This window comes from Panthera pardus, unplaced genomic scaffold (genome assembly GCF_024362965.1).
Source record: "Panthera pardus isolate Hobbes unplaced genomic scaffold, ASM2436296v1 HiC_scaffold_27, whole genome shotgun sequence".
Taxonomy (NCBI): Eukaryota; Metazoa; Chordata; class Mammalia; order Carnivora; family Felidae; genus Panthera; species Panthera pardus.
Genome location: NW_026526843.1, coordinates 7,580,592 through 7,607,353, shown reverse-complemented (window position 1 = coordinate 7,607,353; position 26,762 = coordinate 7,580,592). Strand labels below are relative to the sequence as shown.

The following is a 26,762-nucleotide window of genomic DNA, read 5'->3' as shown; positions in this document are numbered from 1 at the left end:
CGGAGGGATGGTATGAATGTCTCGCATGAGCTAATCATACCTGCTTATAATAAGGGTAGAATCTAAGGCTGGGGGGGGGGTGGCAAGGGGTGAATTTCCCAAACACTCAGGGCTTATTATTTCACTAATCACTTTTTAAAGTTTATTTATTTATTTTTGAGATAGCGAGCAGGCGGGGAAGGAGCAGAGAGAGAGAGAGGGAGAGACAGGATCCCAAGCAGGCTCCACAGTCAGCAGAGAGCCTGACACGGGGCTCAAACTCATGAACCTTGAGATCGTGACCTGAGCTGAAACCAACAGTCAGATGCTTAACCGACTGAGCCACCAGGGCGCCCCCTCATTAATCCTTACTAATTCATGAGATAACTCGCCAGACTGAGAGGGGTTGACCTTATAGACATGAAAGCTAGCGGTAATACTTTAAGCTATAGAAAGTTTTAAGGTTTCCGAGAGCTTTGTTAGTTATACAATCGGAGTTCCATTTATTCTCTTTACTTTTCATGAGGACTCTGGATGATAAGGACAGTGTTCTGGGTAAAAGAGAGACGTTTACAGAGCTCCTTAATAACAGTGCTGGTAAATGAGTTTCTCTGTCGCTAGAGAGATAAGTTGGAATGCCCCAGACTGGGAAAAAAAATGAAATCAAGATTGTATTTTTGCCACATTTAGGGCCTGTTATGTGTTGAATCGTGTGCCCCCAAAATTCATATGTTGAAGTCCTCACCCCCAGGACCTCAGAATGTGATTTTCTTTGGAGACAGGACCTTTGCAGATACAATTGGTTCAGTTAAGATGAGGTCATCAGGGTAGGCCCTAATGCAATATGACTATAGTGTCCTTACAAAAAGGAGAAATTCAGACACAGACAGGGAAACTAATGCGAAGAAACACAGGGAAAGGCAGCCATCTACAAGTCAAGGAGAGAGGCCTGGAACAGACCCTTCCCTTACAGCTTCAGAAGAAAGCAACCTGGGGTACCAGGCTGCCTCAGTGAGTAGAGCCCGACACCCTTGATCTCAGGGTGGTGGGTTCGAGCCCCATGTTGGGCATAGAGCTTCCTTAAATCAATCAATCAATCAATCAATCAATCAATAAGTAAGTAAAGAAGAAGAAGAAACCAACCCTGCCTTCATCTTGATTTTGGACGTCTTGCCTCTACAGCCATGAGACCAACCCATTTCTGTCATCCAAGCTACCCAGTCTGTGGTACTCCATCACAGCAGCCCTAGCCCACTAATACAGGGCTGCACTCTCTGAGAGGAAACGCTTTAACCCACCCTGAAAACAAACAATAACCGGGCATATTTATAGCCCATTGAGGAGACATTTGTATAAAGCCTATTTGGAGGTGTTCAAAGGGCCCTCCAGGCTTTGGATCGTGTCAATGACCCACTTGACAGTTTAACCAAGATGGTGCTGTTAGCTGGTATGGCACGTTTTGACACCTTTATCTTTTGGCATTTGGTAAATCTAGGCACAGATGACCAATGAGGCCATCTGAGCTGATTTAATTTCTGTGATAAGTTTCTATTTTAAGAGTAAATTTAAGCCTGTGAGAGCATATCCAGCTTGTCAGTTTGGGTTTTTGTTTCTCACGGATGAACAATTAACAAACGTAGTTGAATCAGCGTTCCTCAAGGGAGTCTCTACAAGGTCTGTGCAGCGTATGGATAGGTGCTTGCTGTTGTTTTTTGTTTGCTTGTTTAACAGAAGCCAACAGTTATGGGGTTTCCTTTCTCAGGCAAAGGAAGGAGGCCGGGTTCATAGCGTTGCAGCAACCTTACGAGAGGTAGGTAACAAGCTAAAAGGTGGTGAGCATTTTTTTTTAATACAAAGCATGAAGAGCTCTGAAATTTAGTTAGAACTAGCCTCGCTGAAGTTTCCACATGTTTACCTGCTGCTGTTACAGCTCTTAAACCAGGGGGATGTTAAAGCAGGCGTGGCTGCTGGGTCTGACGAAAGACCGAAATAAGCAATGGGCCTCTGATGAGGGTCTCGGAGGAGGAGCTCGTAAAGCAGGACCCCGGGGGGCCTGGTCATGCTTTTTATGAACAAAAGGAGAGGTGGGATTGTGAATCTAGAATTCTGAACAATTTTGTGATAACATTGTTATGTAGGTCTTTGTGCTTATACATAAATATGTTTCTTCTACCTTGAAAAATATTTGATCATTGAAATATATTCATGTATCACCTAGTCCTGGTCTACCTATGTCATAGTTCAGGCCGGGTCATAGTGGGTTGATGAGCACACAATAGGGCAGTCTGGGTGGGGCCTGGGTATACATACAGGCTTACCGCCTGGGACAGCTCAGACACCAAAGAAGAGCCTAGATGAAGACATCGGAAACCCACCTTCGTGGCGAGGCTCCGATCCAGAGAATTACCAACGTCCATTCACCCACCACGCAAGCAGTCCGGTCAGAAGAACAAGGTAATGGGAGGTGGGGTGGATGAGACACACAGAACAAGTAAGAGTGATCACCGAGCTAGGGCTTAGAGGTGAAACTCTCTGAAGAAGACTATTTCTTTACTATCTCTTTATTCATTTAGCCTATTTGTTCCAAAATGAACTGGAGATAGCTTACAAGGACTCATTCAATATAGTAATCTAAAAGAATCTTAAAGAAATACATAGAGGGCCAACGGATAAGGGTACTGAGCAGTTAAGCTAGTCCAGAAGCCAGGTAAAGATCCAGTTCTGACACTGGGTCTCAGGACAAACTAGCAGCAAAAGGGAGCATTTAAACTAGGGGAGAGAGGGTTTCAAACGAGACGGTGGGCCTGGGCTTGGAAGGGAAAGTAGCACTTGTATGAGGGGGGATGAACTAACAATATTTCGGGCCAGGGTGAGCACTGATACCTTTGTGCCTAGAGCACACATGGTGGGGAGGAGCCTTGGGGATTGAATGGGGCTGGAGGGGACTTAGCAAGCCACATGGGGTCCTGAACGCCCCCAAAGGAGCAGGACTGGGCTCCATTGCAAAGGCTCAGCAGTTCACACAGGCCCTAAAGTGTGAAAAGCTGAGATATGCCTTAGAAAATGTGTTGAATAATAAGGTAAGTGATGCATCTCAATGTGACTACATCTAAATCCCTAGGTATGGGAACAAACAGAGATAAGTGTCTTTAACAAGGGTTACCTGGTTACTGTGATGTAAGAAGTCTGTGACACCACAGAATAGGAAAAAGGACACTACACGGAGGTACCAGGGCAAGAAAGACTTCAGGAAGCTCCTAGTTAATAATGGCCCTTTTTATTTGCACCTGTGCCACCAGGGAAGGTTTTCAGAGGGAGAGATACGTTCCCCGACATTACATTCATGTGTCAGCACAAGGTATTCTCAGAGTGGATCAGGAACCCATGGGAGGAAGGAGCCATGATGCTTTCACTGTGAGGCATTGATGACCTAACAAACTAAGGACTCCCATTGGTGGAAGCTGGCCAATGGCTGCCTCCTTCTTAACACATCCTCGGTACAAGAGCCAATGTGCTTGATTCCCACCTCGGCACCCACAGCATAGGGGAGGACGATTAAGAGGAGTCTGGATGGCCCTCGAAATAGTGTTCTTTGTAAAACTTTTCGAACTCCAATACTAAATCCTGCTCTGGGGGATGCAACGTAGGGTGGCAGAAGTCATCCCTGATAGCACTATGCACACATCAGCACAAAGTGCTTCCTGAGTGGTTCAGGGACCCAAGGGGAAGGGTGGGGAGGAGCCATGATGCCTCCTTTGTGACGTCTTGATGACCTAGAAAACTAGGGACTCCCATTGGTGGAAGCTGGCCAATGGCTGCCTCCTTCTCAATCACATCCTCAATAGAAGCAGCCAATGTGCTGGCTTGTCACATCAGCACCCATAGTACAGGGCAGGACTGTTAAGAGGATCGGGATGGCCCTAGAAGGTAGGGTTCCCCCTACCACAGAGAGCTCACACACTGAATCCTGCTCTAGGGGAGGCAATGCAGGGTGGCAGAAGTCATCCCTGACATCACTATTCACACATCAGCACAAAGTGCTCCCTGAGTGGCTCACGGAGCCATGGGGGGGGGGGGTGGAGGGGGCAGGGGTGGAACTATGATGCCTCCTTTGTGACGTGTTGATGACCTAGGAAACTAAGGACTCCCATTGGTGGAAGCTGGCCAATGGCTGCCTCCTTCTTAATCAGATCCTCAGTAGAAGCAGCCAATGTGCTGGCTTGTCACATCAGCACCCATAGTACAGTGCAGGACTGTTAAGAGTTCAGGATGGCCCTAGAAGGTAGCGTTCACCCTATCACAGAGAACTCACACACTGAATCTTGCTCTAGGGGAGGCAATGCAGGGTGGCAGAAATCCCTGACATCACTATTCAAACATCAGCACAAGGTGCTCATTGAGGGGCTCTGGGACACACAGGGGAGGGGGGCGGTGGAGCCATGATACTTCCTTTGTGACGTGTTGATGACTTAGGAAACTAAGGACTCCCATTGGTGGAAGTTGGCCAATGGCTGCCTCCTTCTCAATCACATCCTCAGTAGAAGCACCCAGTGTGCTTGATTCTCACCACAGCACCCATAGTATAGGGCAGGACAGTTAAGAGGAATCTGGATGGCCCTCGAAATATTGTTCCCTGTATAACATTTCGAACTCACACACTAAATCCTACTCTAGGGGAAGCAATACAGGGTGGCAGAAATCCCTGACATCACTATTCACACGTCAGCACAAGGTGCTCCCTGAGTGGCTCATGGGGCAGGGGGGAGCCATGATGCCTCTTTTGTGATGTGTTGATGACCTAGGAAATGAAGGACTCCCATTGGTGGAAGTTGGCCAATGGCTGCCTCCTTCTCAATCACATCCTCAGCAGAAGCAGCCAATGTGCTTGATTCCCACCTCAGCACCCATAGTACAGGGGAGGACTCTTAAGAGTAATCTGGATGGCCCTCAAAATAGTGTTCCCTGTATAACATTTCAAACGCAAACACTAAATCCTGCTCTTAGGGAAGCAATGCAGTGTGGCGGAAGTCATCCCTGATAGCACTATGCACACGTCAGCACAAAGTGCTCCCTGAGTGGTTCAGGGACCCAAGGGGAGGGGTGGGGAGGAGCCATGATACCTCCTTTGTGATGTGTTGATGACCTAGGAAATGAAGGGCTCCCATTGGTGGAAGCTGGCCAATGGCTGCCTCCTTCTCAATCACATCCTCAATAGAAGCAGCCAATGTGCTGGCTTGTCACATCAGCACCCATAGTACAGGGCAGGACTGTTAAAGGGTCAGGATGGCCCTGGAAGGTAGGGTTCCCCCTATCACAGAGAACTCACACACTGAATCCTGCTCTAGGGGAGGCAATGCAGGGTGGCAGAAGTCATCCCTGACATCACTATTCACAGGTGAGCACAAGGTGCTCCCTGAGGGGCTCTTGGTGCCACAGGGGAGGGGGTGTGGAGCCATGATGCCTCCTTTGTGACGTGCTGATGACCGAGAAAACTAAGGTCTACCATTGGTGGAAGCTGGCCTATTGGCTGCCCTTCTACTTTGTCACCAACACTATCAGCAACCAATGTGCTCCTCACCACCAGATGCTTTCCAAATCATAGGGTCAAGCCATTAGGAGGAATAGGGGTGGTCTTGGAAGGTAGTAGTCCCATTTCCACCAACTAGACCTCATCTTTGGTGAAAGACCTGCACGGGTAGCATTTGTCATCCCTGATATCACTATTCATATGTCAGCAACAGGGTACTCTCTGAGTGGCGGAGGGATCCATGGTGGGGAGGAGCCATGATGCCTCCATTGTTGGGTGTTGATGGTCCTGCAACCAAGGCTTCCCATTGGTGGATTCTTCCCAAGGGCTGCCTCCCCCTGCATCATATCCCCTGTATCAGCAGCCAGTGTGCTTGTTTACCACCCCAGCACCTCAAATCATAAGGTCTGGCCATTTAGACAAATAGAGGTCGCCTTGGAAGGCAATGCTCCCCCCATGACACCTCCACCTCCACACAGTACAATCCACCCTGGGGAAGGAATTCAGAGGATTCCTGAAGTCATCCCTAACATTACTATTCACATGTATGACCAAGGTTCTCTCTAATTGGCTGAAGGGACCAATCAGGGGTAAGAGCCAGGATGCCTCCACTGTAGGGTGTTGACTGGCCTCTGATTACATATTTCCATTGGTACAAGCTGAGCCAATAGCTACCCTCCTACTTAATAATAGAGTCTCTCTGCCAACCACAGTGGGGGTTTGTGTCAGATCTAAAGGTGAAAAGGTCTCTCCCCCATTACCACTCCCCTGAGTATACAAAAAGCCTAAGTGGGTTTTAATGAAGGGATTATTATATCTTGAGACATTAAGTGATAAATGTCGCTGAGAGTTTGTGGAATAGGAAAGACAGTATTGCACAAAATGGGAAAGTAATTTTTAAACCTTTCCACCTAATTATATGTAAATGTATATAATATATGATCTATATAATTTATATATTATATAAACATATAATGTAAAAACATTGCCAGTCAGAAAAGGTATGGGTCTTTTCCTGACCCCATTTGAATCTGTTGAAAGGGATTTTAATTTCCTTTTGGGATATATATATGAACTGGGTCGTGGTTGCTATGGAGATCTCAAAGCTCATCCTAACTTCTCCGTGGTTATGTCTGAAATTATGTCTTTGGGGAGATTCAAATTATGAGAATGAGGACTGTGGGTGTCTGCCTCTCAAGATGCCACTTGTTATCAGCTACCCTCATCTACTAAACTAGAAAGACTCATAGATTCCCAATCTTAATAGATGATTACATTTCATAGTAGATCTTTTATCCTGTCAACCATCCTGAATAACACACCAAATTAATTTGGGGGCATAAATGGATGTGCTTTTTAGGAGAGTTTGGCTCTATTTTCAGCTGTGAATTATGCATTAGTAAGAATTATTTGGACAGCATTCATCATCATTTCCGAAGTTAATGAAATTCCATTACACTTCAGTACATTTTCATTTCACCCAGTGGTAAATTAATTCTCCCTCACTCTTTCTGTCTCTGTCTCTTGCTGCTCTTTTGCATCATTTACAGTAGTTACAGAGTGGGAACAGGGAGAGGCTTCCTAAGTAGAATAAGTTAAATAAGGGCCAGGAAAGACAGATGTTACTGATTCCCTCTATAATGGTGATGTGCTCTATAACTCAATGCCAAGATGAGCAAGGCTGCTTGTTTTCACAGCTGTCACTGCTGTTTCCACTGCTCAAGAATTCAGGGCAGGGTCTGGGTTCTGGGACGTAGCTGGGCTACAACCTAGAAGTCTGGCATACATCTCCTCTGCTTAACACGCAGCTCACAAGTGTTGTGAGCTGCCCCAGGCAGTGCGTGCCACCCAGTCACATCGATGAATAGATGGCTTGACCTGGGGGAGCTCCGTGGGCAAAAGAGAAGGCCAATAGCATTGCCAGGTCCAGCTTTGCCCCACCCAGGAGAAGCGAACCTGGAGCTCTCCTAGGTGCTGGATGTTCACCTTTCATTGTCATTGGTCTCATCCTTCCTGGTCCCACCCTACTTCCAACCTAGTCATGGCTCAAGCCAAATCCTGCTCCCACAGGTCCCCTGCCCAGTGGCCAATAAATCCCTTCTTCTGTCTGGCTCTCTAGCAACTGACCAAGGTGCACCCTGGAAGCTGCTTTGACCCCCACTCACAGGAGGCTCTGCCTGTTTCTAGACTCTTCTTCCACCTAATAGTACACAGGTTGAAAGGGAATTCTGGCTCAGAACTCAGAAAGAGCAGGGTTGGAGTGCCTTGGACTTCCATGGGAACACTGCCAAGTTCTGTACCAACGTGAGTCCTAGTTTCCACAGCATGAAATGGAGATAATATCTCTCTCACACACTCATTATAAGCAAGATATGAGATAATGTATGGGAAAGTATGGAGCTCGGGGCCTAAAACGTGGTAAATGACTGTTATTATGATTATTACTGGCTCATTCTAATGATGTTCGCTGACTGCTTTCTGATTTCCTGCACCTTTTCCCTTCAGTTTGCTGTTACGCACAGCCTCCTGCCCATCCCCCACGAGGCTTAGAGGGGGAATGGGAGGAACTAAAGTATGGCGGTTCCAGCACCACTCACACTAACACCCCCAGCTTCCCAGTCTAAGCCAGTCTAGGCCCACCCTAAGCAAACCATTTGCTTCCTTCTCCATTCCTTCCTTTCATAAGTTATCCCAGACAGCTTTGCTTACATTGACTATTTGGAGGTTGGCATTCTGCCTACAGAAAGTGAGGGAAGGGTAGGGCTTCTATCTGTTCCATTCAGCCCAACACTGAACCCTGTCAGGCACTGTGCTAGGCAAAGAAATATTTATCGAGCACCTATTCCATCTCGGGCACCACACTAAACACTAAAGATTTCATGATTGGCAAAGTTAGACATGGTCCCTGATCTCACAGAACACAGTCTACTAGGGGAGGAAGATATTAATAAAATAGACATGTTAATGATTTAACAACTCCAAACTAAGATAGGTGCTCCTAAAAAGGTGCTCACCTTTTTACCATAAAGGTGAAGCAGCTCATGAAGCTTCGGGTCAGCTTTAGGGCTCCTCATCTGAATAGGCCCCTGTAAGTGCTGGGAGATGCTGGGAGTCAGAGTGTTCTAGATGGAGAGAGATATAGATATGAAAGTCACCCTCAAGATGATGCAGGACTTGGAACAAAGAGGAAGGTCATCTCCAGAGTGTTTACTGATTTAATTATATAAGTAATAGGTGACATATTATCAACTTGCAGCCTTTGGGCAGATGTGTGTCTCATCTAAGAAACAGAATGGAACCTTCGAATCATTTATAGAGGGAAAGGGCTCCAAGTTCCTAAATATCAAAACCATACAAAAACAAGTCTGTTTCCATGGGCGAAAAAGTCCTCAATCAATCAATTCTGTCAGAGCAATTAGAAATGATCCCAGTCAGATGGATTGTTTTCTGGTCGATGGTATTCGGCCGAACTAACCGGAATGAAATCAACCAGCTGGCAATCCCATTGATTGTACAATCATCGGTCATTTTTCTAGTCCAAAAAAATGACCTTCACATGAGCAATTCAGGCATGTAATAACAACACAGACTCTTGCTTATGTACAGTAGTCATCGCTTTGGATTACCCTTCAGCTTGATTTAGTTGCCCTGTGTAACACAATGTATATTTATTCAGATTATTTGGTGTTCTCTATTTCAATTAACTCCAGACAGGTCCCCTCTAGAGGTAAAAGACAGCAGAAGTTTATTTACCTACATTAACCAAATTGGCAGGTAGTTAGGCAAACAGAACCATGGCAACCTCTGTCTAGAAAGCTGCCCAGAGCTCACGAGCCAGGAGGGTGATTTGAGTCAGGTGGAGATAAGAGCGTAACCTTGACTGTAATTCATAGTTGTCAGGGAAATGGCAGAACTGGGGAGGTGCCCTATTCTTGCTGAAAGCAGAAGCCATTAATGTGGGGAAGTAATTAGTATTGATTGAGAAAGGTACAGTAAATCCTGGGACCATGTGCATCCCCTTATCAGGAGATGGTTTCCAAGGGTCACCAATCCCAGGAAGCTCAGATTGTCGTGACTAATTTGGAACTCGGTAAATCTGTACATAAACCTGAGGACTAAAAGGCTGCATGATGCAGTCATTAGAGGGACCATTGAATTCGACCTGGCTCCCAGAGGCTCTGCAAAAGGAGAATTACACCAAATGGTCACAAGGTCTCTCCCTCTGTCTCTCTCTCCCTCTTCCTCCCCCACCCCTGCCCCGCCAATTTCACAAACTCCTCCCTACTAAAAACAATCTACAAAAGTGATCAATTTCTTAAAATTGAAAGGAGACGTGTATTCTCCCGAGGGGCACCTGGCGGGCTCAGTTGGTACAGCATGCGACTCTTAATCTCAGGGGTTGTGGGTTTGAGCCCCTTGTTCTGTGTAGAGATTACTTAAAAATAAAATCTTTAAAAAAAAAAAGTAGGTTTCTAAAGTATGTAATTCTAATAGAAAGAATGTCAAATAAACTCCCCACCTTTGGACCAGGCTTCAGGCTGAGACCAGGAACTTAAGTGTTTCTCCAGAGTTCATTTCATTCTGGAATGATTTAGTCACTACATGACACGTGGTCACTACTGTTTTTAGCTATTGCCCCGGTCAGGACCCTGCTTATAACAATACTTTCTTTCACCCTGGACAAGAAACAGTCCATTCTAGACAAGAGACCAAATTAGTACACATTTTCATCCTGCTGTCCTTGAAGATTTCTCCTCTCACCAGCAATGTAGGAGAGGTGCAAATAGCCTGCATCCTTGCCAGCATTTTGATAGTATCAGTTTTGTTTTTGCTTTGTTTCTATTTGAACCATCCCGATTCGGTATGCGGTGGTATCTCACTGTGGCTTTAATTTGCATTTCCCTCATGACTAATGGGGTCAAGCATCTTTTCATATGCGTATTTACCAGCATTATGCCTGACACATAATAATTGCTACCTGCCAAGATTTCAGGTGGTTTCTACCCTCTTCTTCCCAAATGCGCGATTTTTAACAGAGGCCATCCAGAGACCAGATCTTACCTCCCCGCTGGGGGTTTTAAGTAGCTGTCACGTGCTGTAGGAGGAAGGCCTTGGGGAGCCAGGGAGACAAAGGGGTGTCTCTGAAAGTTCTCAAACACCACACCTTGTACGGGAGCACAGACTGCTGGTAGTAAGAACTGTCCTAATTCTAAAAGTTCTTTTCAGTACTAAAAATTCTTCCCAATTCTAGCTTCTCTGGATTGAACACACACACACATGCACACGCGCGCGCAGTTTTCTCTTTTTAATTAAACAGTTGTTTCCGTCAGCTGGATTGGAAGGTGGCTTGTAACCAGAACTGCCCATGCCGGGCTGGCTGCGTTATTACAGTTATGATTCATATCAAATGAGATGAGAACATTTACTATCTTTACAGCCTCCCTTCACACTCTGAAATCAAGTCTCTATAGTTTCTCATTTCTTTTGCTGTTTAACAAGAAAAAAGCAACTTGATTCTTGAAGCCTGGAACCTGATTACATTTTGACTCACTCAATATTTATTGAGTATCTAAAACATGCTAAAACTAGGCTAGACAGCTGGGGGGGGATTTCATGAAATATGGACCTAATCTCAACCCCAGGAGGGCAACCTGTGGTCAGTATACCTTGGGCTTACTTCAGGAAGCAGCGGAAAATTCTGCTGGTCGTCCACGCTTGGTACATGGGGCCGAGGCATGAAGCAAGGCTCCTTAAAAAAAAAAAAAAAAAAAAAAAAAAAAAAAAAAATAGGCCTTTTTCTTTTTTTGATGACCCTCTGAACACAAAGTTTCCTTTAGTCCCCGACTCACTTCCTCATTGTAACAGCATTCTGTGCTTGTGTTTAACTATTTCCTGTCCACATTTTCCAAACGGCCCTGTTTCTTATTCTCTGCCTTATCAAGAACTACAGGGAGACAGCATAAAATGTTATATAAGCCTTAGCCTGTATTCTTAGCCTAAAGAACCTAAAGAAGTCAAAAGGGTGGGGAGAGGTGGGGCAAGAGCAACATTACTATTGTGAATATTTTGTTCAACTTACAGAACTATGTACCTAACAGATGAGAGATCGATGACAGATAGATGCTCTTGTTTAAGGGAGCTCTCCACCTAGTCGATAATTTAATGGAAGTTGGACGAGATTATATTTGACAGCAAACACTGGAAGGATGTCCATCCCTTCCAGTGAATAATTCTGTGCATGCTTGTGTATTACTGAAGAGAATTTCATGTGAGCGAGGAAGGTTTGAATCACTTACCTACACAGTTCTTAATTATCCATGTTAACAGAGGGAAGCAATTGCTCTGATAAGCTGAAACAACAGATAATCAAAAATTCTTCTCCTTAATTAGTCACCTGTCCTCCTACAGTCTGTCTCCCCCTCCGCCCGCGCCCAGCAAACGTTTTTTGTTGTGAACCAGGGAAAATGTTTTCCCGGGGTAATCTCTCCCCCTACAGGCAACTAGCCTACCAAACTGTTCGATCAGTTCCCCGAGGAGAGGCTCCTACACTCGTTTCGGGCGGGGTCGGTGGGGGGCTGGCGAGGAGCGACTCTTTCTCTAGCTGGAAATGGGCACGTCCACTGGCCAGCGTGCACCCGCGCACCTCCTGCTTCCGGTACTGGCGCATCCGGGAGGCCAAGGGAGGAGGCGGGACCGGGTAGTGATCAAGGGCTGGGAAAGTCAGGGGGAGCTGTGGGACTCTGGGTAAACTGCTCCCTGAGCCTCAGCTTACTTAGTTGTGAATGGGGATCACAATGAATACCTCATTGACCTTTTGTCAGACGTGAATGAGATAATGCAAAGCCCCTGGTGACGTCAGCCATTTTATCATTATCATTATCATTATTATTATTGACTGTGCCAAGAACAATTATTACAAGAGTAAATGGATCCCCTCAACTAGGAGCTGTGAGCTTGCTGCAGGTGATTTATTATAATCGTACTAAAAACTTCTGATTGTTGAAAACACATTCTAGCAGATGCAGGTTACCCCGCAATAACCTTTGCTTTCATTCTCATTCTGATAACCCTGGCCGGCAGAGGAAAAGGTAAGATTACACCTGGTGCCCTGGGAGCCCCGGCACGCCCCCAAGGGTGGGAATGTCTCTCCGGAAATTGAGATTCCCTCGCTGGGAGCCTCAGGGGGTCCCGATGAGCACTTCATTCAGCACGGAGCACCCTGTAGCGCTTAAAGCTCCGGGAAGCGGGTAAGCGTCCGCTCCTCCCGGTTTCCGGTCAGACCACCCTCTCTTCCCCACCGGAATTACTCAGGCTTCCTTTAAATTTGTAAATATCGTTCATTACATCTCCAAACCTTGCTCCCGGCCTGGGAGCTATTCTCTTCGAAAGGTGATTTTGCAAATAATGTAACCTCATCCATTCTGGGTGGACTTTATCAGACCAGCTTTCGGAATTCTGGGACCCGTCTACTGTCACCGCTGCCTACGTTAACTACCTGTGTGACCTTGGTCAAAACACTGGTCCTCTGTACTATAATGGGTGCCCTAGAAATTCTCTGAGGCTGGTTCCTTCCTGCTGAGACCTTCCAGGGTTCTAGGATTCCAGTCGGGGAGGGGAGAGCGTGGAAAAGGACATGCACAGGCACCATTTGAAGGAGGCCCGAGATGGCTCACGTGTACTTAATAATACTGCCCAGAGAAGCTGTTCTCCTAACCTCATTTTAGGCAAAGGGAGAGATTGGCCTGCAGAAACATCGCAAGATTTAACGTATCTGTGAAATCCCATATATTATCTGATCACTAACATGATTTCTGGTACTTTTTCCCTAGGCCTCCACAGAGGGACCAGACCTTGCCCAGAGGCCATGCTCCCTTTCCTCACTAGGTGGCAGCAACACTTAGCTTTGCCCAATAGAAGAAGGGTCCGTTGTCCCTTGTATGACTAGCTCAATCGTCTAATGTTTGATTGGGGAGCATCCCCACGCCTTTCGTTTCGATTTCTGTTTGTATTTTCCTGAACAGCTAGTAATTGAAAATAATGGGACCGATTTCAGGAGGAAAGCCAGAAAAGAACCAAAGCGGTAACTGAGTAGGACCCTTTAATTTGTACAGGGTGAAACAGCTCTGGCCAAGGTCATACAGGTAGGTGAAGTGGCAGACTAGGAACTAGAACTCCGGTCACTTAAGTCTCAATCCCAATCTCTTCCACGCTCCTTCTTTGGGGAGGTAAATATGCCCAATGGTTTCATTTAGCAACTGTACGCCCTGAGGCAGATTGGTGAACCTCTCTGGACCTGGAAGGAGTTCCTCATCTGTAATAAGGCCGTAATAATAGTATCTACTTCCTAGGATTTTACAAGAATTAGGGACCCGGAATGCCTGGCTGCCTCAGTCGGTGGAGCATGTGGCTGTTGATCTCAGGGTTGTGAGTTGAAGCCACAAGTTGGGTGTAGAGATTACATAAGGAAGTTTAAAAAAAGGAATTACAGACCATGTGTGGAAGGGACAGAGAAGCACGTCACACTCAGGGAGATGTATCACAGGCAGGTGTGTCACACACAGGTATGCCTGAAGACATTTTGTTCCACAATTTCCCACAGCGGAGCCTGATACAACACACTATGTACACAGTTTTCCTTCTCCCCACACAGGGCAGTGCATGCATTTAAAAAAAAATTAATGTTTATTTTTGAGTGGGAGAGAGACAGAGTGTGAGCAGGGGAGGGTCAGAGAGACAGGGAGACACAGAATCCGAAGCAGGCTCCAGGCTCCGAGCTGTCAGCACAGAGCCCGACGCGGGGCTCGAACTCACAAACCGCAAGATCATGACCTGAGCCGAAGTCGGACACTTAACCGACTGGACTGAGCCACCCAGGTGCCCCAGCGCATGCGTTTTTTAACATAAAGCAATAAAACTAGCCTCAGGAAATCAGGAATGGGAGAGGATATTCAAGGCCTCTTTCAAAGCTAACCGTCTCCCAACAGTCTCTGACTCCGGTATGGAGGTGAACTGTGTCTAACTCCAGTCTCTCCCATAGGGAAAGAAGGACGAGGCGGCTGCTGCTTCGGTTATTACCTTCACCTCCATCACTCACCCGCTACGGTAAGACAACGGTAAGACCTGCGACAGTGGCGCAGGGGCTTGCTCACAAGACGAATCTCTGAGTACCACACCCAATCTAGTTCATCCGACTCCATTTGAAACATGCAGAAGACTATCAGATCCGAGGACATCAACACAGGTAAGCCTCAACTTTCTCCTTCCAGCGCCATTGATTGGGGGCGAGAGCACTGCATTTGTAAATATAGTGAAATTGTTCTTAGGATACACACTATTGAGTCTCTCCAGAGAGCCTAGGGCCGGGCTGGGTCATGTGTGGCCTGTTAGAGTCCTAGAGAGTGACTGGAGCTAAATTAAATCCAAACGATGATAATACCTGATGTTGATAAAGTGTCTACACGTTTATACAATGTTTTGTCTACTCTTCACAAAGCACTTTGGGATTGTGGTCTCATTTGATCCTGGAAACAACACTGGAGTCAGTGTGGCAGATAAGTTACCATATCATAAATGAGAGTATGAGAGGCAGGACAAGATCAAGCACAAAGATCATTGAAATCAAACACACACGAATTCATATCGCTGTGTGCCTCTGGGCAAGATAAAAATATTTCTTTTTTTTTTTTTAAGATAAAAATATTTCTAAGCCCCAACTTCCTCACCCACAAAATGGGGATGATAACAGTGTCCACTTCAAGGGTTGTTGTGAGGATTAAATGAGATGATGCATGATGCATGGAGGCAAAGGGTCTTGAGTCAAAAATGTCCCTTATCTTTCTTCAATCAGTGACAGTTTGTTGGCGACAGAAATCAGAACAGGCACCCCAAGCCCAGTGGGCCAAATGTTCAAATTCAAGCACGCAGACACATAGATCTACAGTTAGATTTTTCTTTGTGAAATGGCAGGCTTTTCTTCAAAGCCCAAATCGCCTTTTTGTTCATGATGGGAAATTCACAAGTGAAGCCCCAGCATTTTATTTGGTGAAGTGCTTGGGACAGTCACACCCCATGTGAGGCTTTGTTAGATTTTAACACAGAAACTGTTCGTCCTGTTCTGTATTTTCATGGTCACTTCTGCTCCAAGACACTGAGTAGGAGGAGGAAGTCAGAAAAGGGCCAGGAAAAGTCTAACACTGGCAAGGGGTGGGAAAGGAAGTTTCAGGCAAGAGTCCCAAGTTCCTCTTCTATGCCTCGACAGAACACTTAAACACTTATTTTCCCAATGATATAGCCTCTCATCACTGGGGACACACAAACACAGTCAACTGGTGGTATTTCTCTGGAAAGCAATCTGGTTTGAGAGCTCTTTCTGTGTTTCCTTCCATTTTTGAGAACATATTCCAAGGAAACCACCCCAAAAGGGGTGTGAGGGTGGGAGGGTGGTAAGCTATGGAAGATTTTCCAAGCCCCACTGTGTATAATGGTGACAAACTGAAAACAACCCTCATGTTCAATAATGGCAAAGTATCTAAAAAAGAAGTAGAGTCTACTGACCAGATGGAATGTTCTTTGGGCAGTAAAAGGGTAAGTACTGGGTCTGTGTTAAGTGAAAAAAGGAGATGACAATGTGGTATGGACACAAATGTTACAACTATGTAAACCTGAAGTATAACATGGACGTGAATATAAAGGAAGGAGAATGTTTAGTGGCTAGAACGTGTTCATTCAGTTGTGTATAGCTCTTGCCACTTTATAGACCTTGTCTGGTTTGATCTTCCTGGCAACTAATCATCTTGTCAATTTCCACACACAACATCTCCCCGCCCCGTGCCAGGATTCTCATCCGGATTGTGTTATGATGGCATTTTTTAAATTACTGCTTTCGAAGTTTATTTATTTTGAGAGAGACAAAGACAGTGCAAGTGAGGGAGGGGCAGAGAGAGAGGGAGGGAGAGAGAATCCCAAGCAGGCTCTGCGCTGCCAGCCTCAGGCTGTGAGATCATCGCCTGAGCCGAAACCAAGAGTTGCATGCTTAACCAACTGAGCCAACCAGGTGCCCCCTTTTTTATTACTTTTTAAATGTTTATTTTATTTTCTTTATTTTTGGGAGAGAGAGAACACATGCGCACATGCAGGGAAGGAGCAGAGCGGAGAGAGAGATTCCCAAGCAGGCTCAAACTCTCAGCCCAGACCCCGTGAACCGTGAGATCATGACCTGAGTGGAAATCAGGAGTCAGATGCTCAACCAACTGAGCCACCCAGGCACCCCGGAAGCTAAGTTTTAAATCTCACCCTCTCAAAATCAAGTGTCTTTGAGCTCTCAAATAAGTCACAGTTTTGAGTTTTTCTCTCTCTGGTGCTTCTGAGAATCCCAGCTCAGCATGCTCACTCCAAAGTATTCCTTAGCTTGTTTTGAAAGGTATGGTGCAAAATGCCACCGGAGAAAAATATAACTGACTTTTCCTATTTTAAAACAATACACAATTCAAAATATTATGTTACTATCATTCATAGTTCCATGAATTTTGGAGACCATACTGAAAGTGCTTCCTTTCTACCACACCCAGAGAATTGGCAGAGATGACGGGGAGTGGGAAATGTACTGAGAAAGAATTTGGAACCATGCACAGATAGTGTAAGTGAAAAATGTTGAAATTCTGTGCTGTGACATCCCCAAGGCTGAAGGGAAACTTGAATCTGCTTTGGTTTCAGTTAGCGTTCAAACAACCTTATGGTGGAGGAACTATGTCCCCTAAGTGCGAGCTGTCCTTCGGGGCTGGGTGGAGTGCAGTGTTGAGCCACGTGACCTGGGTTAGCCCCAACAGACCTGAGGTTCTTCAAGGCCCTTGTCTTTCTCCTAAGAGAACTGTTCTCTTCAGGGCACCTGGGCGGTTCAGTTGGTTAAGCATCTGACTCTTTTTTTTTTTTTTTTTTTTTTTTTAATGCGGTACCTATTTTTTTAAGTTTATTTTGAGAGAGAGAGAGCACGCTGGGGGTGAGATCAAGCCCCGCGTCAGGCTCTACATTGACAGCGCTGAGCCTGCTTGGGATTCTCTCTCTCCCTCTCTCTTTGCCCCTCCCCCACCCACGCTTTTCCTCTCTCTCTCAAAATAAATATTAAGAAAAAAAAGAGAGAACCATTTTCTTCTTGCAAGATCTAATAAGGCCGTGTCCATTTGCAAGAAATGAGGAGAGTGCGAGCATCCTACTGGCTACAATCTATGTTTGGGCTATAGCTACTCCTGCCTTGTGCCTTCCCTAGGAGGACATGTGCCTGCAGGCAGGGGACAGGGTCTGTGACTGCAAGAGGGAACAGACCCTACCCTGTCCCCTTCTGAAACAGGCCTTCTCCTCCCGTACAGCAGGGGGGAAGCAGAGAAGAAAGGAGGGTGGGGAGCAGCGACACAAAGCGTAGTGATTCTGTGAGGCTTCAGTATTCTGGTTTACAAGATTTCAAGTGTATGAATGATTCCTGTGTTCGTCTCCCCCCAAACAAGCCTCTTTGTTAGACAGTTAAGCACAATTATTATTCTTTGCATGAAAACTTGATCTCTTGTCTCTGACTGCAAACCCCTCTTCCAGCATCTAAGCTCCAAAATGCTTATTCTCTTGGTCTCCTCGTCTTTATTATCCTATCACCTTGTGAAACATCTCTAGCCCTCTGGCCACAAACGAAAGAAAACTTATATAATGACAGCATTTCTCCCAGCACCAATTTTCTTCAAATGAAGAAAGCGTCGAATTACCTATTCCAATCTGCACCCTGTGCTACGTTATCATTGTTAATAGCATTCGGCATTTTAGGGGATAATTCTACTGGCCTCATGGCGTAATTGGCAAGCATAAGTGAGACAGTGTGAAAAAAGCATGTAACTCAGTGTATATTGAGAATGGAACCTGATCCTTTATATCAACAAAACAGGTTTTTTTAATAGGTAGTATTTTATTTTTTTAATGTTTATTAATTTTTGAGAGACAGAGTGTAAGTGGAGGAGGGGCAGAGAGAGAGGGAGACACAGAATCCGAAGCAGGCTCCAGGCTCCGAGCTGTCGGCACAGAGCCCGACATGGGGCTCGAACTTGCCGCGAGATCATGACCTGAGCTGAAGCTGGACCCTTAACTGATTGAGCCACCCAGGCGCCCCATCAACAAAACAGTTTTAAGCAACTGTTATTATGCTCATTTTACAGACGAGGAAACTTAGGGTCAGTATCGAATAGCATTTAAGTGGCAGGACTGGGACCCAGGCCACCACACCATAATGGGTAAAGGGGAATGTTTGGGGACTCAACAAGTTAGCCAATCTGTTACTCTCCTAGCCAGTTAGTTACTAAATTTTGAAAGCTTATATAATGACAGCATTTCTCCCGGCACCGATTTTCTTCAAATGTCATTTCCTCCTTCTATAAACAGGCTGCGCACATCCCTGACTCACATTTGAACAAAGTCATTTCACATTTTGAATTTTCTTTCCCCTGCAGTCAGCCCTATGGCAATGCCACAGGCCTGGGGCCAAATGCCAGCTCATAGTGGAGGATGTGTGAATGCCATAGGCGAAGAAAATAGCATGAGACTAACTGACAGTGGTCCCCAAAGTGCAATCTTACCCAGAGTTTCCCCAGCAGGCTGTGGATTAAGATATAAATGACATATGGAGATGTCAGGCCTGCTGTGGCCCATGTTCCTGTCAAGTGCGCGCACTGGGTCATTTTTAATCATGCAAACGCCGCCGAGCAGGCTTCCCAAATATTTCTACAGAACTAAAATTGAAATCAGTGTTTTATTTGTCACACCTTCCTTCTGAAGTCAGACTCATCTGCAGTATCCCACTGTACACACATCCAGAAGGAACCAGAATTTGGCACACACACCCTCCTCCTCCCAGAAAAAAAGAACTGGTTAGTTCCAGGAGACTGAACAGTTCCTCCTGGGTATGTTTCAGTTGAATTAATCATCCCCAGGCATAATAATAAATATCACCACCAACAACACACACCCGCTACGGAACACCGTGCGGAGTTCTGAGGATAACACGTGTGAAAATTTACCATCCGATAAATAGCAACCATTTATGCAGCCGGGTGGTAAGAGCTGCTTCTTCCAGGAAGCCTCTCGGGTTACGCTGCTGCTTGGTCACTTCCCCCATTCCCACGCCCACCCCCAGATTCAAATAGCAATTGGGATTTTGCTACTCTTCTTACCCTTGGTGTAGGCTGCCACGCACTGTTTTTAGCGGCCCTCACTTGCTCTGGCTCCTCGAACCTCTCTGGAAAGCTCCAGAACTCTGGACTCAGTTTATCCTGCCTCTGAACTTGAATCCTGCCTCTGTGTGGTGGGGAGGAGTAAAGCGGCACGCAGGAACCAAGGCATTTGCCTGGTTTTGCGCCCGCAGAAAAGTGTTCCCGGAGGAGGTAATGAGAATTGAGTCAGAGAGGGGCCAACTCGTTGGACCCCTCGCAAAAATCATGGTTGTTCAACATCTTTTAAGCATGCCTTTGCCAATGTGGCCGTATCGCGATCTATTTCCCTCCCATCTCCCTTTTCCGTTTCATTGGGAGGATATGGGTCAAATTCCAGCTGGATTACATAACGGTTCCCAGCACCCCATCAGCAATGCTCACTTCTTTTTCTTCCAAAAGACGATTTGGACAGTCTTTCACGTGTGTGCAGAGAAAAGAGCATTAGGTGGGGTTCCAGCTGTGGGAACGTGAGTCAAAATGAAGGACTAAAGTTCGTGGCCTTGACAGTCACTCCTAGCTCTCACCTTCTGTGATTGTCTCAGTAATATCTAGAATCTGAAGAAAAGCAAAGCCAAGGCTATGTGTCTTTCACAGGAGCAGAGATCTATCGTCTATTTTCCCACTGGTCTCAGGAATAACCTGTGCTTTTTTTTCTTCTCCGCCCATCCACCCCAAGAGTCTTATCTGAAAACACTCCTCCGGGGCCCGGAGGAGCTGGCTCTTGGGCGAATCTGACTGTGGGAAGTTTTGCTCTGTGTTGCTGAGTCCTTCACCCTGGCCGCACACAGGGATGAGAACCCATTGGCAAAACTTGCTTAGGCTCTTGGCTGCCCAAGTGTGCATTCCTCTAGACCCACGTGCCCTGGGGAGTATACACACAGGTCCCCTTGTACTCTGGGGCCCTTTTTTTCTTTCCTGAAAGTACACATTCTCTAAATAGATCTGCCAGTTGGCCCTGAAGGAACAATGGGGTTTATAGTGCAGGCTTTCGACTACAACTGTATCAGCCCATTGACAAACAATTAAGTTTTGCAAGAGGAAATTCTTTTTTTCTTTAGATTTTTAAAATTTTAAAGTAATTTCTACACCCAACGTGGGGCTTGAACCCACAACCCTGTGATCTATAGTCACATCCTCTACTGACTGAGCCTGCCAGGCGCCCCACGTCTCAACGTTTTAAAGACCTAAGAGTTTTTAGAACCGTACGTGGTCCCAGATAGAACTTGATGATTCATGAAGTGCACTATATAAAAATGGATCAGATGCCATCCATCTACACAGCCTTCAAACATCTAGACCAACCCCAAAGCAACAACCCGTTCCTTCTGCTGCAGAGGGCTCAGTTTACCATATGATAAACTAGAGGCTGAGTGTAATAGGTAAAGAAAGGGACAGGATCTACCCTAAATCTGACCACAGCTCCCTGGGAAATGTCTCTGCCCCTCCGACTGTCTGTCTGTCTCTCCCCAGGAGAGGAGTTTCTTTCGCATTGCACTTCCTGTGTGCGATCTGGAAGTTTCCCCCTCAGATCATCCAACTATCTCCTTTGAAAATGTAGGTGCCTGTGTGTGGTGGAGGGAAAGAGAAGGAAAACCAAGTATGTTGTGTGTCGTATCAGACTCTGGCATGGGAAACTGTGGTACAAAATGCTTTCAGGCTCCCCTGCTGCACCTCCCTGAGTGTGATGCCCTCCCTCCCTCTGTGATGCCCTTTCCTGTGTGTGATGCTCCCAGGTGACACCTTGATGCCTTGGCTTTCAATCCACCCTAGTAGGGTAAAGCAGCTGCCTGCCCTTAGTAACAAAAAGAGTGTTAAGTATCAGGAAGTACTAAACACTAGATCTATATAAGAATTTTCATATTTATCACCATCAAAGCATATATATGAGATATATGTTATACAACTAATAACACTTATAGAATCAGAAACTGTGGGAATGGGGCCCAACAATCTGCATTTTAACAAACAATCCCGACTCCTCTTTTCTCCTCATTTTCTCCCATCTGGATTTCACCAAGTTTTAGCTCTGTTAGAAATTCCAAAGTGTCTGTAAAGGGCACTTCTTGATATTTTATGCTTTTGGTATCCTCTGAAGCTTCCTTTATATTACAGACCTGTATTTCGAATGAGAAGGCCCAGCCCGTGTTTGCTCTACTTTATTTAAAGTCAAGAGGGAAAAAATGAGGACATTTTCTTGCCCTTTAACAATAATTTTCAGTCTAGACCTTTTCAACCCCCCAGTGGCCACCCAAAATATTTTCATTTCTTCCTCCTTCAGTACTGCAGAGGCTGGTAGTACTCTCTCTCATTCATTCAACAAACATGCCTTGCATGCAATAGAGGTGACACTTTTTCCTTGACATTTGCATGTTGAACTCAGTCCTGAGTACTCAGCATTGATTGATTCGGCTCAGCCTTTCTAGAAGAAAGCTGCTTAAGAGGAATCATATTTATCTCCACTGCAAGTCATATATTAAACACGCATTTCCAATGGTTTCTTATTCAACACTTTGAGTCAGTTCTATTAAAGGCTTAAGAGACAGCTACAGACACTTGGGGTTGGGCGATATAGTTGTAGGAAGACTTTACCATTATAGAAAGTGCAGCTTGAGAAGGCTCAGTAGCCTGTGTGGGGACTGGATCAATGAAAAAACGGAAGCCACGGGTTAGGAGTTAAGAGTGGACTGGAGATTGCCAGCTGGTAAACTGGGAGACACAGTGGAAGGATTATTAGACACAGATACGTGGGCTTGAGTCCAGGCCCTGCCACTTCCTAGCTGTGCTAACCATGGACAGGTTAGGCAACCTCCCCGTGCCTGTTGCCTCATCTGTAAAATGAGGATAAGAACAGAAGCTACCTCATAAAATTGTGGTGAGGATCCTGTGAAATAATCCATGCAAAGCCTCTTGCACTGCACCTGCCATTGGGTAGGCACTGGACAAATAGCACCTCTTACTATCTGCCCTAAGTATCCAAGATGTACCTACTACTCCCAACAGATGGCCACTGCGGCCACCACACACCCTTCCCCTCTGAGGTTTATCCGAATTTCCAGTTTGGAGGGAAATATCCCCCCTCCCCCCCCCCCCCCCCCCCCCGCCCAAACCAGTGGTGGTGGTCTTTTCTTCCTTTCCTCAAAAGCTCACTGTCCCCACTGTGGTGAGCTCAGGCCAAGACGATCAGCCCCCAGACCACCCCAGGAAGCCAGGGAGTCCCTAAAAAGAGAGGGCACAGAGAACAAGGCCACCCTGGTTCTCCAAGCAAAGACGAGGTGGGGAAGGGGTGGGGGGTGGGTGTGAAGGGTTTTAGCATGGAGGTGGGGGGGCGGGAAGGGGGTGGAGACTGCTGGGGTAGGAATTCCAGAGCTGGCAAAGCTTTGAGAAATTACCAGAGCCTGAGGTAAGCCTGTAACGTAGGAGGGAAGAAAAGTGCAGATTTGGGGAAAGAAAGGAAAATGTGAGTAGATTTGGCAAGACATGAGTCCAGAATGAAACCTCACTCTTCCCCCTGCATCACAGCCGGGCTGCAGCAGATGGGAGGGAAGAGTCAGAAATGAGAGGCGAAGGAACTCAAAACCAGATCCCTGCCTCCACCGTGTGCTCGATTGGCTGAATCTGACAGGTAGTTCCGGGATGGACAGGAAGAACCAGCTCAGGGCTGTGAAGCTTCAAAGTCACAGTACAGTGCCGTGGTCGTGGCAGTTTTGATGCAAATGTGTTGGACGTGGTGAGTCCACCGAGTGTTTGTGTGACATGTGAACTCAGTTTTAAAAAAATTTACCGCTTAATAGAAAAAAAAAAAAAAAAGGTGACAAACCCGAGACCTATTGTGGCTGTGGTTTCTGAATGTTCTTCCTGCTGGTGTCAGGTCTAAGGGAAAAATATAGCCAAGTGGGAAAAAAAGGGAGCAGGATTCCAGTTCTTTTTTGCTCACTGGGGAACGTATGCTTTCCAAACACAGGAGGAGAGGAGCTGCCTGGGTTCTTTCCCAGATGAGTCTGGGTTGGCTCCAGAGGAATAGACTCATTCTACCCAAGCTGGCAGTCTTTACTTCCAATATTTTTCGGAGAGATACACAGTTTCGTGGGGGCTTCTCAGGGAGCTGCTCTAGCTGCAAGGAAACCTCCAAGGGGGGGGGGGCCCTGATGTCTCATAATCAGCATAGAATCATTGGGGGGCAGGGCTCCTTCCCTGCCTCTTTCTCCCCAATCTGCCAGGCTCAGAGTGGGTGGCCAAGAAGTTTGAGTGACTCTGCCTTTGGAATTAATGAATGCATGCTAAACTTCACGGTGGTCTATCAAACAGAAAGAAGGGTTATCTATAGATTAAAAGAGACTTAAAAGGTATAACCGTGCCGTGTGTGAACCTTGTTTGGACTTTTTTTAAATGTTGATTTTTGAGAGAGAGAGAGCTCATCACCAGTGAGGGAGGGGCAGAGAGAGAGAGGGAGACAGAGGATCCGAAGCAAGCTCCGTGCTGAGAGTGCAGAGCCCCATGTGGGGCTCAAACTCACGAACCTCACAAACCATGAGAGTGTGACCTGAGCCAACGTCAGATGCTTACCCGACTGAGCCACCCAGGTGCCCCCCCCCCCGCCTTGTTTGGATTTTTATTCAAACATAAAAAATAAGACAGTTGAGAAAACTGAACACTGATGAGGTAGCAGATCATTTTATTTGCCCTGCACCATGTTTTTCAAAACTTTGAATGCCGTCATCTAAGAGATTTTACATTAAAATCCAGATTTCCAGGCACGCCTGGATGGCTCAGTTAGGCATCTGACTCTCATCCCTCTGAGCTCTTGGAACACACTTTAATTACTCACCCAGCTCCCAGCAAACCCTGCCTGTGTTTGATTTTTGGTAAACCTCCTCCCCCCCCCCCCACACCTGGGCAGGATTAAGGCCTTTAAAGGCTCTACAATGCTCGAAAGATTAGGGAGGGTTCTTCCCCAGTATGTGATTTCAAATCAAATTTTGTTTTTATTCAAAGTGGTGGTGTTTACAAGACAGCTGAAGACACACATTCTAGATTTTAAAAATTCTCCCGTTTTTGTATTTTGAAAAGTTTCACACCCGCAGAAGAATTGAAAGAACAAAAAAACAAACATCTATAGGCCCATCTAGAGTCACCAATTTTTAACATTTTGTGATGTTTGCTGTTTCAGACATTATAATGATTTTTCCCTAAATTCTGCAGCAATTATTTTTTCTGAAAAAAGACATTTTCCTACGTGACCACAATATCGTTCTCACGCCCATGAAACCTGACCTTGATACGATATTATCCAATACACACACGTTCATATTCAAATGTATCCAGTTGCCCAGTAATGAATGCTCTTTAAAGTTATTTTTTTTAATCTTGTTTCTAATCAAGGACCGTGTTTCACATTGTGTTTCACATTTGCTCTCTGTAGTCTCCTCTGATCTGGAACACTTCCCTGATGTTTGTCTTTAATCTTTCCTGACATTATTAACATTTTGAAGCATCCAGGCCCGTTGTTTTGTAGAATATATCCACAGTCTGGATTTATCTGAATGTTTCCTGATGGTTAGATGGGTTTCAATATCTAATAATGGGTTCAACATTTTGAACATTTTTGCAAGAAACTACAAAGGTGGTATTGCATTTTTCTAGATTGTCTGTCTGTGAAGTTCTAGGTAAAGTCCTCAAAGCTGAATTTGTGTGTATGTGCCTTGCTCGTGCCTTAATCACATGCGTGTCTTACTAATAATCATGGCTACCATCATGTGCATCATGCAAAACATTGGTCTGCATATACGGAGGAGCACGGCTTTGGGTACTTTATAATGCCAAACTTCCCCCACCCCACCCCATCCCCGACTCCCACTGCACCCCGCCTATTCCCCTACCAGCATTTTCTTCTCCATATCCAGTGTTAAGCTACAACCTCACCGACACTTATTGTCCATTCTTTAAATTTGCTAGATCTGTAGGTGTAACATGATATCTTTCAGTTTTTGTTTGTATTCTCCTGACTGCTAGAGTTTGAGCATCTTATGTTTATTGATCACTTGTGATTTTTCTCCTGTGAAAGACCTGTGTATGCCTTTTGCTCACTTTGTGGAGGTTGTCTTTTTCTTATATATTTTTAGATCTTTATGCATTCTTGATGCTAATTTATGAACTATATGTATATCTATAAATCTCCACTCTCATGAAACAGTATCGCTGACGACTAAGCACATGGAGACTGGTCAGACATTTTGGGTTCAAATTCCAGTTCTGTTAGTAACTGTGACTGTGAATAATTGAATTTCTCTCTGCTTTCCTTTTCTTATCTATGAGATGGGAATGATAATGGTACCTACTTTATCGGGTAGTAGGGGGATTAAATGAATTAATATATGTAACGCAGTTAGAACAGTGCATGGCACATAGTAAGAGTCAATAAATATTTGCTGTTATTAGCTTCTTCCTTTTTATAGCTCCCATGTAATTTTGAGATACAGTGGGCTCATCAAAGTGCACATCCCACAAGTGATCTCCTGACCCCTACCTGTGGCCGCATCACAAACCCCTTCCCTACAACCATGTGCCACACTACAGTAATCACAGGGGTGACTTGACCTCGACCTCGTACAGGCAATCACGCAGGAAGTGATGCCTGCCCCTCAATGGTGTACGAGGTGAATTAAGTTTTTTCTTTGTGAATGGGAAAAACATTCCGCAATCATTTTTGCTTTTTTTTTTTTTAATTTATTCTCAAGTTTGTTAACATACAGTGTAGTCTTGGCTTCAGGAGGCGATCTTGAAGGGCCGCCTCCAAAACCTAGAGAGATTAATGTCAGTTAAGTCCTCTCCTTCGCTGTAAAGACCCACAAACACCCTAAAGACAATTCATGCAACATCGAGACCTAACAGGAACCTCTCTCCCAGCCTGTCTCTGGGCCTCTTTCCTCCACTTGGGCCTTTCTTTCTGTAGTGTTTCAAAGATTAGCAAACTCCGGATGCAAGCACACCAATGAGGCACTCAGTATAATGCTCCCTAA

At 45.6% G+C, this 26,762-nt stretch overlaps 2 protein-coding genes across 3 annotated transcripts in view; one reads left to right on the top strand and one right to left on the bottom strand.

Annotated features, from left to right (window-relative positions):
* LOC109250457 (adhesion G-protein coupled receptor G4-like) overlaps positions 1-12,105 on the bottom strand; it is a 38,300-nt gene extending 26,195 nt beyond the window's left edge. The window contains exons 1-3 of one of the 2 annotated variants that reach the window (XM_053891329.1): positions 12,016-12,105; positions 11,173-11,255; positions 8,521-8,628 (exon numbers count right to left, since the gene is read on the bottom strand). In XM_053891329.1, the coding sequence (XP_053747304.1) occupies positions 8,521-8,580 (60 nt within the window). In that variant the 5' untranslated portion in view covers positions 8,581-8,628; positions 11,173-11,255; positions 12,016-12,105. Of the gene's footprint in view, positions 1-8,520; positions 8,629-11,172; positions 11,256-11,355; positions 11,960-12,015 lie in introns of those variants that run through there. The other variant, XM_053891328.1, reaches the window with a different exon arrangement.
* MAP7D3 (MAP7 domain containing 3) overlaps positions 2,304-26,762 on the top strand; it is a 56,829-nt gene continuing 32,370 nt past the window's right edge. The window contains exons 1-2 of the mRNA XM_053891321.1: positions 2,304-2,433; positions 14,544-14,747. Coding sequence (XP_053747296.1) covers positions 14,711-14,747 — 37 coding nt within the window. The 5' untranslated portion in view covers positions 2,304-2,433; positions 14,544-14,710. The remainder of the gene's footprint in view (positions 2,434-14,543; positions 14,748-26,762) is intronic.